This window comes from Phasianus colchicus, chromosome 35 (genome assembly GCF_987193195.1).
Source record: "Phasianus colchicus chromosome 35, bPhaCol1.hap1.1, whole genome shotgun sequence".
NCBI classification, from domain to species: Eukaryota; Metazoa; Chordata; class Aves; order Galliformes; family Phasianidae; genus Phasianus; species Phasianus colchicus.
In genome coordinates, this window is record NC_143470.1 from 1216539 (window position 1) to 1231904 (window position 15366).

The 15366-nt window shown below is 60.8% G+C and overlaps 1 protein-coding gene, 1 long non-coding RNA gene and 1 pseudogene across 4 annotated transcripts in view; 1 reads left to right on the forward strand and 2 right to left on the reverse strand.

The window, feature by feature from the left end:
- Positions 1–15366, forward strand: part of VARS1 (valyl-tRNA synthetase 1) — a 106006-nt gene that overhangs the window by 18929 nt on the left and 71711 nt on the right. For all 3 annotated transcript variants that reach the window (XM_090129008.1, XM_090129006.1, XM_090129005.1), the window contains exons 5-8: positions 5–105; positions 3338–3465; positions 8274–8438; positions 12649–12730. In XM_090129008.1, coding sequence (XP_089985134.1) covers positions 5–105; positions 3338–3465; positions 8274–8438; positions 12649–12730 — 476 coding nt within the window. The remainder of the gene's footprint in view (positions 1–4; positions 106–3337; positions 3466–8273; positions 8439–12648; positions 12731–15366) is intronic.
- LOC149913733 (uncharacterized) lies at positions 6281–8267 on the reverse strand. The gene is made up of 3 exons (XR_016460982.1): positions 7181–8267; positions 6871–6988; positions 6281–6751 (listed from the first exon to the last, which is right to left on the reverse strand). It is a non-coding gene; the product is annotated as an uncharacterized LOC149913733 (long non-coding RNA).
- LOC149913734 (uncharacterized) lies at positions 8445–12641 on the reverse strand (annotated as a pseudogene).

Sequence of the window (15366 nt, forward strand, 5' to 3'; positions counted from 1 at the left end):
ACAGACGTGTCGGTGCCGCTGCCGCCGTCCTACAGCCCGCGCTACGTGGAGGCGGCCTGGTACAGCTGGTGGGAGAAGGAGGGATTCTTCAAACCCGAGTATGGGGTGAGCCGCCCTACAACGGCCCCATAACGGCCCCATAACAGCCCCACAACGGCCCCACAACGGCCCTAGAGCTGCCCTACAACGGCCCTATAGCTGCCCTACAACCCCCCTAGAACCGGCCTACAACGGCCCTATAGCTGCCCTACAACGGCCCTACAACGGCCCCAAACAGCCCCACAACGGCCCTACAACAGCCCTAGAGCTGCCCTACAACGGCCCTATAGCTGCCCTACAACGGCCCTACAACAGCCCCAAACAGCCCCACAACGGCCCTACAACGGCCCTATAGCTGCCCTACAACGGCCCTATAGCTGCCCTACAACGGCTCTACAGTGGCCCTATACCTGCCCTACAGTGGCCCTACAACGGCCCTACAACGGCCCTATAGCTGCCCTACAACGGCCCTACAACGGCCCTATAGCTGCCCTACAACGGCCCTACAATGGCCCTATTGCTGCCCTACAACCGCCCTATAGCTGCCCTACAACGGCCCTATAGCTGCCCTACAATGGCCCCACAACGGCCCCACAATGGCCCTAGAGCTGCCCTACAACCCCCCTAGAACCCCCCTGCAACGGCCCTATAGCTGCCCCACAACGGCCCTATAGCTGCACTACAGCGGCCCTATAGCTGCCCTACAACCCCCTAGAATGGCCCTACAACGGCCCTATAGCTGCCCTACAATGGCCCTACAACGGCCCCACAACGGCCCCACAGCAGCCCTATAGCTGCCCTATAGCTGCCCCACAACGGCCCTATAGCTGCCCTACAACCCCCTACAACCCCACTAGAACCCCCCTACAACGGCCCTATAGCTGCCCTACAACAGCCCTACAACGGCCCTATAGGTGCCCTAGAGCTGCCCTACAACGGCCCTAGAGCTGCCCTACAACGGCCCTACAACGGCCCTACAACGGCCCTATAGCTGCCCTACAACCCCCCTACAACCCCCCTGCAACGGCCCTACAACAGCCCTACAATGGCCCTATAGCTGCCCTACAACGGCCCTACAATGGCCCTATAGCTGCCCTACAACAGCCCTACAATGGCCCTATAGCTGCCCTACAACGGCCCTACAATGGCCCTATAGCTGCCCTACAACAGCCCTACAATGGCCCTATAGCTGCCCTACAACAGCCCTACAATGGCCCTATAGCTGCCCTACAACGGCCCTACAACAGCCCTATAGCTGCCCTACAACAGCCCTACAACAGCCCTATAGCTGCCCTACAACAGCCCTACAATGGCCCTATAGCTGCCCTACAACGGCCACATAATGGCCCCACAGCTGCCCCATAGCACCCCACAGACACCCCATTATGCCCCATAGGCACCCCAAAGCACCCCATAGCCGCCCCATAGCCACCCCATAGCCACCCCACCACACCCCATAGCGACCCCATAGCCTCCTCAAAGCACCCCATAGCCACCCCATAGGCACCCCATACCTTCCTTAAAGCACCCCATAGGCACACCCCATAGCCACACCCCATAGCCACCCCACCCCATAGGCATCCCATAGGCACACCCCATAGCCACCCCATCGCCACCTCCCCACTGCCCCATAGCTGCCCCATAGGCACCCCACCTCACCCCATAGGCACCCCATAGCCACCCCACCTCACCCCATAGCACCCCAAAGGCACCCCCCCACCCCATAGGCACCCCATAGCCGCCCCACAGGCACCCCATAGCTGCCTCATAGCCACCCCACCTCACCCCATAGCACCCCATAGGCACCCCCCTTCAACCCCATAGCCATCCCATAGCCACCCAACCGCCCCCCCATAGCTGCCCCATAGCCACCCCATAGCCACCCCATAGGTACCCCATAGCACCCCATAGCCACCCCCCCTCACCCCATAGGCACCCCATAGCCGCCCCATAGCGACCCCATAGGCACCCCATAGCACCCCATAGCCGCCCCATAGCTGCCCCATAGGCACCCAATAGCACCCCATAGCACCCCATAGCCACCCCACCTCACCCCATAGCCACCCATAGCCACCCCCCCTCATCCCATAGGCACCCCATAGGCACCCCACCTCACCCCATAGCACCCCATAGCACCCCATAGCCACCCCCCCTCACCCCATAGCCACCTATAGCCACCCCCCCTCATCCCATAGGCACCCCATAGCCACCCCCCCTCACCCCATATCACCCCATAGGCACCCAATAGCACCCCATAGCCACCCCACCTCACCCCATACCACCCCATAGCCACCCCCCCTCACCCCACCTCACCCCATAGGCACCCCATAGGCACCCCACCTCACCCCATAGGCACCCCATAGCACCCAATAGTGCCACATAGCCGCCCCATAGCCACCCCCCCTCACCCCACCTCACCCCATAGCCACCCCACCTCACCCCATAGCACCCCATAGCCGCCCCATAGCCGCCCCATAGCACCCCATAGCACCCCATAGCACCCCATAGCACCCCACCTTACCCATAGCACCCCATAGCCACCCCACCTCACCCCATAGCACCCCATAGCCGCCCCATAGCCGCCCCATAGGCACCCAATAGCACCCCATAGCCACCCCACCTCACCCCATACCACCCCATAGCCACCCCCCCTCACCCCACCTCACCCCATAGCCACCCCACCTCACCCCATAGCACCCCATAGCCGCCCCATAGCCGCCCCATAGCACCCCATAGCACCCCATAGCACCCCACCTTACCCATAGCACCCCATAGCCACCGCACCTCACCCCATAGCACCCCATAGCCGCCCCATAGCCGCCCCATAGGCACCCAATAGCACCCCATAGCACCCCATAGGTCCCCCACCTTACCCATAGCACCCCATAGCCACCCCACATCACCCCATACCACCCCATAGCCAACCCCCTCATCCCATAGCACCCCATAGCCACCCCCCTCACCCCATATCACCCCATAGGCAGCCCCCCTCACCCCATAGCACCCCATAGCCGCCCCATAGCCACCCCCCCTCACCCCATAGCACCCCATAGCACCCCATAGCCGCCCCATAGCCACCCCCCCTCACCCCATAGCACCCCATAGGCACCCAATAGCACCCCATAGCCACCCCACCTCACCCCTTAGCACCCCATAGCCGCCCCATAGGCACCCAATAGCACCCCATAGCCGCCCCATAGCACCCCATAGCACCCCATAGCCGCCCCATAGCACCCCATAGCACCCCATAGCTGCCCCATAGCCTCCCCAACCCCCCACCTGTGCCCCCTGCCCGCAGCGCGCCGGGATCTCGGCGCCGAACCCTCGGGGGGTGTTCATGATGTGCGTCCCCCCCCCCAACGTCACCGGGACGCTGCACCTCGGCCACGCGCTGACCAGCGCCATCCAGGACGCCCTGACGCGATGGTGAGCCCACAGCTGCCCCACAGCTGCCCCATAGCGGCCCCATGGCGGCCCTATAACTGCCCCATAGCTGCCCCATAGATGCCCCATAGCTGCCCTATAACTGCCCCATAACTGCCTCATGGCTGCCCTAAAACTGTCCCACAGCTGCCCCACAGCTGCCCCATAGCTGCCCCATGGCTGCCCCACGGCTGCCCCATGGCTGCCCCATAACTGCCCCACAGCTGCCCTATAACTGCCCTATAACTGCCCCATAGCTGCCCCACGGCTGCCCCATAGCTGCCCCATAGCTGCCCCATAGCTGCCCCACAGCTGCCCCATGGCTGCCCCATAGCTGCCCTATAACTGCCCTATAACTGCCCTATAACTGCCCCATGGCTGCCCTAAAACTGCCCTATAACTGCCCCATGGCTGCCCCATAGCTGCCCCATAGCTGCCCCATGGCTGCCCCACGGCTGCCCCATAGCTGCCCCATAGCTGCCCCACGGCTGCCCCATAGCTGCCCCATAGCTGCCCTAAAACTGCCCCATGGCTGCCCCATGGCTGCCCCATGGCTGCCCCACGGCTGCCCCACAGCTGCCCCACGGCTGCCCCATAGCTGGCCCATAGCTGCCCCATAGCTGCCCTATAACTGCCACATAACTACCCTATAACTGCCCCACAGCTGCCCTATAATTGCCCCACGGCTGCCCCATGGCTGCCCCATAGCTGCCCCATAGCTGCCCTATAACTGCCCCATGGCTGCCCCACGGCTGCCCCACGGCTGCCCCATAACTGTACTATAACTGCTCCACAGCCGCCCCACGGCTGCCCCACAGCTGCCCTATAACTGCCCCACAGCTGCCCCACAGCTGCCCCACGGCTGCCCCATAGCTGCCCCATAGCTGCCCCACAGCTGCCCCATGGCTGCCCCATAGCTGCCCTATAACTGCCCTATAACTGCCCTATAACTGCCCCATGGCTGCCCTAAAACTGCCCTATAACTGCCCCATAGCTGCCCCATAGCTGCCCTAAAACTGCCCCATGGCTGCCCCATAGCTGCCCCATAGCTGCCCCATGGCTGCCCCACGGCTGCCCCATAGCTGCCCCATAGCTGCCCCACGGCTGCCCCATAGCTGCCCCATAGCTGCCCTAAAACTGCCCCATGGCTGCCCCATGGCTGCCCCATGGCTGCCCCACGGCTGCCCCACAGCTGCCCCACGGCTGCCCCATAGCTGGCCCATAGCTGCCCCATAGCTGCCCTATAACTGCCACATAACTACCCTATAACTGCCCCACAGCTGCCCTATAATTGCCCCACGGCTGCCCCACGGCTGCCCCATAGCTGCCCTATAGCTGCCCCATGGCTGCCCCATGGCTGCCCCATAGCTGCCCCATGGCTGCCCCATGGCTGCCCCATAGCTGCCCCATAGCTGCCCCATGGCTGCCCCATGGCTGCCCCATAGCTGGCCCATAGCTGCCCCATAGCTGCCCTATAACTGCCACATAACTACCCTATAACTGCCCCACAGCTGCCCTATAATTGCCCCACGGCTGCCCCACGGCTGCCCCATAGCTGCCCTATAGCTGCCCCATGGCTGCCCCATGGCTGCCCCACAGCTGCCCCATAGCTGCCCTATAACTGCCCCATGGCTGCCCCACGGCTGCCCCACGGCTGCCCCATAACTGCACTATAACTGCTCCACAGCCGCCCCACGGCTGCCCCACAGCTGCCCTATAACTGCCCCACAGCTGCCCCACAGCTGCCCCACGGCTGCCCCATAACTGTCCTATAACTGCCCCACAGCTGCCCCACGGCTGCCCCATAGCTGGCCCATAGCTGCCCTATAACTGCCCTATAACTGCCCCATGGCTGCCCCATGGCTGCCCCATGGCTGCCCCATAGCTGCCCCACGGCTGCCCCACAGCTGCCCCATGGCTGCCCTATAACTGCCCCACGGCTGCCCCACGGCTGCCCCATAACTGCACTATAACTGCTCCACAGCCGCCCCACGGCTGCCCCACAGCTGCCCTATAACTGCCCCACAGCTGCCCCACAGCTGCCCCACGGCTGCCCCATAACTGTCCTATAACTGCCCCACAGCTGCCCCACAGCTGCCCCATAGCTGCCCTATAACTGCCCCATGGCTGCCCTAAAACTGCCCCATGGCTGCCCTAAAACTGCCCCACAGCCGCCCCATGGCTGCCCCATGGCTGCCCCATAACTGCCTCATGGCTGCCCTAAAACTGTCCCACAGCTGCCCCACGGCTGCCCCACGGCTGCCCCATAGCTGCCCCATAGCTGCCCCATAGCTGCCCCACAGCTGCCCTATAACTGCCCCATGGCTGCCCTATAATTGCCCCATACCCACCCCACATCTCACCCCACACCTCACCCCACAGGCAGACGATGCTGATGGAACCCAGGCTGTGCCCCATAACCTGCCCCATATCCCACCCCATATCCCACCCTATAGTGCCCCATACCCACCCTACAGCTGACCCCACCGCTGACCCCACAGCTCACCCCACACCTCACCCCACAGCTCACCCCGCAGGCACCAGATGTGCAGGCAGACGATGCTGTGGAACCCGGGCTGTGCCCCATAACCTGCCCCATATCCCACCCTATAGTGCCCCACATCTCACCCCACATCTCACCCCACAGGCAGACGATGCTGATGGAACCCAGGCAGTGCTCCATATCCCACCCCATATCCCACCCTATAGTGCCTCATCCCCACCCCATATCCCACCCCACACCTCACCCCCCATCTCCCCCCATAGGCACCGGATGTGCGGGCGGACGACGCTGTGGAACCCGGGCTGTGCCCCATAACCTGCCCCATATCCCACCCTATAGTGCCGCATACCCACCCCATATCCACCCCATCCCCACCCCACACCTCACCCCACATCTCACCCCACATCTCACCCCACAGGCAGATGATGCTGATGGAACCCGGGCTGTGCCCCATAACCTGCCCCATATCCCACCCTATGGTGCCCCATATCGCACCCCACAGCCTGCCCCATCCCCACCCCACATCTCACCCCACAGGCAGACGATGCTGATGGAACCCAGGCAGTGCTCCATATCCCACCCCATATCCCACCCCATAGTGCTCCATATCCCACCCCACAGCCTGCCCCATCCCCACCCCACAGCTGACCCCACAGCTGACCCCACATCTCACCCCACAGGCAGACGATGCTGATGGAACCCGGGCTGTGCCCCATAACCTGCCCCATATCCCACCCTATAGTGCCCCATATCCCACCCCATAGTGCCCCACACCTCACCCCACACCTCACCCCCCATCTCACCCCACAGGCAGACGATGCTGATGGAACCCGGGCTGTGCCCCATAACCTGCCCCATATCCTGCCCCATATCCCACCCTATGGTGCCCCATCCCCACCCCACACCTCACCCCCCATCTCCCCCCATAGGCACCGGATGTGCGGGCAGACGACGCTGTGGAACCCGGGCTGTGCCCCATAACCCCATATCCCACCCTATAGTGCCCCATATCCCACCCCACATCTCACCCCACAGGCAGACGATGCTGATGGAACCCAGGCTGTGCCCCATATCCTGCCCCATATCCCACCCTATAGTGCCCCATATCCCACCCCACATCTCACCCCACAGGCAGACGATGCTGATGGAACCCGGGCTGTGCCCCATATCCTGCCCCATATCCCACCCTATAGTGCCCCATATCCCACCCCACACCTCACCCCACACCTCACCCCCCATCTCCCCCCCAGGCACCGGATGTGCGGGCAGACGATGCTGTGGAACCCGGGCTGTGCCCCATAACCTGCCCCATATCCCACCCTATAGTGCCCCATATCCCACCCCATAGTGCCCCACACCTCACCCCACACCTCACCCCACATCCCACCCCACATCTCACCCCACATCTCACCCCACAGGCAGATGATGCTGATGGAACCCAGGCTGTGCCCCATATCCCACCCCATATCCCACCCTATAGTGCCCCATCTCCACCCCACACCCTGCCCTATACCCACCCCACACCTCACCCCACACCTCACCCCACATCTCACCCCACATCTCACCCCACAGGCAGACGATGCTGATGGAAGCCAGGCTGTGCCCCATAACCTGCCCCATATCCCACCCCACATCCCACCCCATATCCCACCGTATAGTGCCCCACATCTCACCCCACATCTCACCCCACATCTCACCCCACAGGCAGACGATGCTGATGGAACCCAGGCTGTGCCCCATATCCTGCCCCATATCCCACCCTATAGTGCCCCATATCCCACCCTATGGTGCCCCATATCCCACCCTATGGTGCCCCACACCTCACCCCACACCTCACCCCCCATCTCCCCCCCAGGCACCGGATGTGCGGGCAGACGATGCTGTGGAACCCGGGCTGTGCCCCATATCCTGCCCCATATTGCACCCTATAGTGCCCCATATCCCACCCTATGGTGCCCCACACCTCACCCCACACCTCACCCCCCATCTCCCCCCCAGGCACCGGATGTGCGGGCAGACGATGCTGTGGAACCTGGGCTGTGCCCCATAACCTGCCCCCATATCCCACCCTATAGTGCCGCATACCCACCCCATATCCACCCCATCCCCACCCCACATCTCACCCCACATCTCACCCCACATCTACCCCCCAGGCACCGGATGTGCGGGCAGACGACGCTGTGGAACCCGGGCTGTGCCCCATATCCTGCCCCATATTGCACCCTATAGGGCCCCATATCCCACCCTATGGTGCCCCATCCCCACCCCACACCTCACCCCACATCTCACCCCCCATCTCCCCCCATAGGCACCGGATGTGCGGGCGGACGACGCTGTGGAACCCGGGCTGCGACCACGCGGGCATCGCCACGCAGGTGGTGGTGGAACGGAAGCTGCAGCGAGAGCGGGGGCTGGGCAGGCTGGAGATGGGCAGGGAGGCCTTCCTGCAGGAGGTCTGGAGGTGGAAGGAGGAGTGAGTGAACCCATAACACCCCATAATACCCCATAGGGACCCATAGGGACCCCACAGAGCACTTCCTGCAGGAGGTCTGGAGGTGGAAGGAGGAGTGAGTGAACCCATAACACCCCATAATACCCCATAGGGACCCATAGGGAACCATTGTGCCCATAGAGCCCATAGGAACCCATTGGGACCCATAGGAACCCATAGGGACCCATAGGGACCCATAGGGAACCATTGTGCCCGTAGATCCCATAGGAACCCATAGGGACCCATAGGAACCCCATAGGGCCCCTTAGGGAACCATTGTGCCCATAGATCCCATAGAGACCCATAGGAACCCATAGAGACTCCATAGAGACCCATAGGAACCCATAGGGAACTATTGTGCCCATAGGGATCCATAGAAACCCATAGGAACCCCATAGGGACTCATAGGGACCCCACAGAGCACTTCCTGCAGGAGGTCTGGAGGTGGAAGGAGGAGTGAGTGAACACCTACCCCATAACTACCCCATAAGTACCCCATAAAGACCCATAGGGACCCATAAGGACCCATAGGGAACCATTGTGCCCATAGGGATCCATACAAACCCATAGAAACCCATAGGAACCCCATAGGGACCCATAGGGAACCATTGTGACCATAGATCCCATAGAGACCCATAGGAACCCATAGAGACTCCATAGAGACCCATAGGGACCCATAGGGAACCATTGTGCCCATAGGAACGCATAGAGACCCCATAGGAACCCCATAGGGACCCATAGGGACCCCACAGAGCACTTCCTGCAGGTGGTCTGGAGGTGGAAGGAGGAGTGAGTGAACCCATAACACCCCATAATACCCCATAGGGACCCATAGGGAACCATTGTGCCCATAGAGCCCATAGGAACCCATAGGGACCCATAGGAACCCATAGGGACCCATAGGGACCCACAGGGACTCCATAGAGACCCATAGGGACCCACAGGGACCCATAGGGACCCACAAGGACTCCATAGAGACCCATAGAGACCTATAGGGAACCATTGTGCCCATAGATCCCATAGGAACCCATAGAAACCCATAGGAACCCCATAGGGACCCATAGGGAACCATTGTGCCAATAGATCCCATAGAGACCCATAGGAACCCATAGAGACTCCATAGAGACCCATAGGGACCCATAGGGAACCATTGTGCCCATAGAGCCCATAGAGACCCATAGGAACCCCATAGGGACCCATAGAGACCCCACAGAGCACTTCCTGCAGGAGGTCTGGAGGTGGAAGGAGGAGTGAGTGAACCCATAATACCCCATAATACCCCATAGGGACCCGTAGGGAACCATTGTGCCCATAGAGCCCATAGGAACCCATAGGGACCCATAGGAACCCATAGGGACCCATAGGAACCCATAGAGACCCCATAGGGACCCATAGGGAACCATTGTGCCCATAGATCCCATAAAGACGCATAGGAACCCATAGGGACCCATAGGGAACCATTGTGCCCATAGAGCCCATAGGAACCCATAGGGACCCATAGGAACCCATAGGAACCCCATAGGGACCCATAGGGACCCATAGGGAACCATTGTGCCCATAGATCCCATAGAGACCCATAGGAACCCCATAGGGACCCATAGAGACCCATAGGAACCCCATAGGGACCCATAGAGACCCATAGGAACCCCATAGGGACCCATAGGGACCCATAGGGACCCCACAGAGCACTTCCTGCAGGAGGTCTGGAGGTGGAAGGAGGAGTGAGTGAACCCATAACACCCCATAATACCCCATAGGGACCCATAGGGAACCATTGTGCCCATAGAGCCCATAGGAACCCATAGGAACCCATAGAGACCCATAGGAACCCCATAGGGACCCATAGAGACCCTTAGGAACCCCATAGGGACCCATAGAGATCCTTAGGAACCCCATAGGGACCCCATAGAGACCCATAGGGCCCCTTAGGGAACCATTGTGCCCGTAGGGATCCGTAGAGAGCCATAGGAACCCATGGGGACCCATAGAGACTCCATAGAGACTATAGGGACCCCGTAAAGACCCATAGGGAACCATTGTGCCCATAGATCCCATAGAGACCCATAGGAACCCATAGAGACCCATTGAGACTCCATAGAGACCATAGGGAACCATAGGGAACCATTGTGCCCATAGAGACCCAAAGGAAACCATAGGGACCCATAGGAACCCATAGAGACCCATAGAGACTCAATAGAGACCATAGAAACCCCATAGGGACCCATAGGGAACCATTGTGCCCATAGATCCCATAGAGACCCATAGGAACCCGTAGAGACCCATAGGAACCCCATAGGGACCCATAGGAACCTCATAGGGACCCCATAGAGACCCATAGGGACCCATAGGGAACCATTGTGCCCATAGATCCCATAGAGACCCATAGGAATCCATAGGGACCCATAGGGACCCATAGGGATCTGTAGAAACCCATAGGAACCCATAGATCCCATAGAGACCCATAGGAAACCATAGGGACCCATAGAGACTCCATACAGACCATAGGGACCCCATAGGGACCCGTAGGGATCCGTAGAGACCCATAGGAACCCATAGAGACCCATAGGGACCCATAGGGATCCGTAGAGACCCATAGGAACCCCATAGGAACCCCATAGGGACCCCATAGAGACCCATAGGGACCCATAGGGACCCCATAGAGACTCCATAGAGACTATAGGGACCCCGTAGGGACCCATAGGGAACCATTGTGCCCATAGATCCCATAGAGACCCATAGGAACCCGTAGAGACCCATAGGAACCCCATAGGGACCCATAGGAACCTCATAGGGACCCCATAGAGACCCATAGGGACCCATAGGGAACCATTGTGCCCATAGATCCCATAGAGACCCATAGGAACCCGTAGAGACCCATAGGAACCCCATAGGGACCCATAGGAACCTCATAGGGACCCCATAGACACCCTATAGTGCCCCACAGTGCCCCATAGACACCTGTAGTGCCCCATAGAAACCCCATAGTGCCCTGTAGTGCCCTATAGACACCTGTAGTGCCCCCATAGACACCCTATAGTGCCCCATAGTCACCCTGTAGTGCCCCATAGACACCTTATAGTGCCCCACAGTGCCCCGTAGACACCCCATAGCACCCTATAGACACCCTGTAGTGCCCCATAGACACCCCATAGCACCCTATAGACACCTGTAGTGCCCCATAGACACCCCTGTAGTGCCCCATGGTGCCCCATAGACACCTGTAGTGCCCCATAGACACCCCGTCCACATCCCACAGTGCCCCATAGATACCCTATAGTGCCCTGTAGTGCCCTATAGATACCTGTAGTGCCCCATAGACACCCCATAGTGCCCTATAGACACCTCTAGTGCCCCATGGACACCCCATAGTGCCCCACAGTGCCCCATAGACACCCTATAGCGCCCCACAGTGCCCCATAGACACCTGTAGTGCCCATAGATACCCTATAGACACCCCACAGAGCCCCATAGACATCTGTAGTGCCCCATAGAAACCCTATAGTGCCCCATAGTGCCGTATAGACACCTCTAGTGCCCTATAGACACCCCATAGACACCCCACAGTGCCCCATAGACACCTATAGTGCCCTGTAGACACCCTGTAGTGCCCCACAGTGCCCCATAGACACCTGTAGTGCCCCACAATGCCCCATAAACACCCCACAGTGCCCCATAGGCACCCCATAGTGCCCCATAGACTCCTATAGTGCCCTATAGACACCCTATAGTGCCCCACAGTGCCCCATAGCCACCCCATAGTGCCCCATTGACACCCCATAGACACCCCACAGTGCCCCATAGCCACCCCATAGTGCCCCATTGACACCCCATAGACACCCCATAGTGCCCCATAGACACCCCATAGACACCCCATAGACACCCCATAGACACCCCACAGTGCCCCATAGACACCCCATAGTGCCCCATAGCCACCCCATAGACACCCCACAGTGCCCCATAGACACCCCATAGTGCCCCATAGACACCCCATAGACACCCCATAGACACCCCACAGTGCCCCATAGACACCTGTAGCACCCTATAGGCACCCTATCATGCCCTGCTATGCTAAACATAGCCTATAGCACCCTATAGAAACCCCATAACGCCCCCCAGTGCCCCCATAGACACCCTATAGCGCCCCATAGGTGCCCCACAGCAGCTCCCCCAGCTGCCCCACATCTCCCCACAGGAAGGGCGACCGCATCTACCAGCAGCTGCGCCGCCTGGGAGCCTCCATGGACTGGGACCGAGCCTGCTTCACCATGGACCCGGTGTGTGGGGTGCTGTGGGGTGCTATGGGGTGCTATGGGGTGGCTGTGGGGCTGTATGGGGCAGCTATGGGGCCTCCATGGACTGGGACCCAGCCTGCTTCACCATGGACCCGGTGTGTGGGGTGCTGTGGGGTGGCTGTGGGGCTGTATGGGGCAGCTATGGGGTGGCTATGGGACTGTATGGGGTGCTATGGGGTGGCTATGGGGCTGTATGGGGTGCTATGGGGTGCTATGGGGTGGCTGTGGGGCTGTATGGGGTGCTATGGGGTGCTATGCGGTGGCTGTGGGGCTGTATGCAGCACTATGGGGTGCAATGGGGTGGCTGTAGGGCTGTATGGGGTGCTATGGGGTGGCTGTGGGGCTGTATGGGGTGCTATGGGGTGGCTGTGGGGCTGTATGGGGTGCTATGGGGTGCTATAGGGTGGCTGTGGGGCTGTATGGGGTGCTATGGGGCGCTATGGGGTGCTATGGGGTGGCTGTTGGGGCTGTATGGGGCACTATGGGGTGCTATGGGGCAGCTATGAGGCTGTATGGGGTGCTATGGGGTGCTATAAGGTGGCTGTGGGGCTGTATGGGGCAGCTGTGGGGTGCTATGGGGTGGCTGTGGGGCTGTATGGGGCAGCTATGGGACTGTATGGGGCAGCTATGGGGTGCTATGGGGTGGCTGTGGGGCTGTATGGGGCAGCTATGGGGTGCTATGGGGTGGCTGTGGGGCTGTATGGGGCAGCTATGGGGTGCTATGGGGTGGCTATGGGGCTGTATGGGGCAGCTATAGGGTGCTATAAGGTGGTTGTGGGGCTGTATGGGGCAGGTATGGTGTGCTATGGGGTGGCTGTGGGGCTGTATGGGGTGCTATGGGGTGGCTGTGGGGCTGTATGGGGCAGCTATGGGGTGCTATGAGGTGGCTGTGGGGCTGTGTGGGGTGCAATGGGGTGGCTGTGGGGCTGTATGGGGCAGCTATGGGGTGCTATGGGGCAGCTATGGGGCTGTATGGGGTGCTATGGGGTGGCTGTGGGGCTGTATGGGGCACTATGGGGTGCTATGGGGTGGCTGTGGGGCAGTATGGGGCACTATGGGGTGCTATGGGGTGGCTGTGGGGCTGTATGGGGCACTATGGGGTGGTATGGGGTGGCTGTGGAGCTGTATGGGGCAGCTATGGGGCAGCTATGGGGTTGTATGGGGCAGCTATGGGGCCTCCATGGACTGGGACCAAGCCTGCTTCACCATGGACCCGGTGTGTGGGGTGCTGTGGGGTGCTATGGGGTGCTATGGGGTGGCTGTGGGGCTGTATGGGGTGCTATGGGGTGCTATGGGGTGCTATGGGGTGTTATGGGGTGGCTATGGGACTGTATGGGGTCCTATGGGGTGCTGTGGGGTGGCTGTAGGGCTGTATGGGGTGCTATGCGGTGGCTGTGGGGCTGTATGGGGTGCTATGGGGTGCTATAGGGTGGCTGTGGGGCTGTATGGGGTGCTATGGGGCGCTATGGGGTGCTATGGGGTGGCTGTTGGGGCTGTATGGGGCACTATGGGGTGCTATGGGGCAGCTATGAGGCTGTATGGGGTGCTATGGGGTGCTATAAGGTGGCTGTGGGGCTGTATGGGGCAGCTGTGGGGTGCTATGGGGTGGCTGTGGGGCTGTATGGGGCAGCTATGGGACTGTATGGGGCAGCTATGGGGTGCTATGGGGTGGCTGTGGGGCTGTATGGGGCAGCTATGGGGTGCTATGGGGTGGCTATGGGGCTGTATGGGGCAGCTATAGGGTGCTATAAGGTGGTTGTGGGGCTGTATGGGGCAGCTATGGGGTGCTATGGGGTGGCTGTGGGGTTGTATGGGGTGCTATGGGGTGGCTGTGGGGTTGTATGGGGCAGCTGTGGGGTGCTATGAGGTGGCTGTGGGGCTGTGTGGGGTGCAATGGGGTGGCTGTGGGGCTGTATGGGGTGCTATGGGGTGGCTGTGGGGCTGTATGGGGTGCTATGGGGTGGCTGTGGGGTTGTATGGGGCAGCTATGGGGTGCTATGAGGTGGCTGTGGGGCTGTGTGGGGTGCAATGGGGTGGCTGTGGGGCTGTATGGGGCAGCTATAGGGTGCTATGGGGCAGCTATGGGGCTGTATGGGGTGCTATGGGGTGGCTGTGGGGCTGTATGGGGCACTATGGGGTGCTATGGGGTGGCTGTAGGGCTGTATGGGGTGCTATGGGGTGCTATGGGGTGGCTGTGGGGCAGTATGGGGCACTATGGGGTGCTATGGGGTGGCTGTGGGGCTGTATGGGGCAGCTATGGGGTGGTATGGGGTGGCTGTGGAGCTGTATGGGGCAGCTATGGGGCAGCTATGGGGCTGTATGGGGCAGCTATGGGGCCTCCATGGACTGGGACCAAGCCTGCTTCACCATGGACCCGGTGTGTGGGGTGCTGTGGGGTGCTGTGGGGTGCTATGGGGTGGCTGTGGGGCTGTATGGGGTGCTATGGGGTGCTATGGGGTGTTATGGGGTGGCTATGGGACTGTATGGGGTCCTATGGGGTGCTGTGGGGTGGCTGTAGGGCTGTATGGGGTGCTATGCGGTGGCTGTGGGGCTGTATGGGGTGCTATGGGGTGCTATAGGGTGGCTGTGGGGCTGTATGGGGTGCTATGGGGCACTAT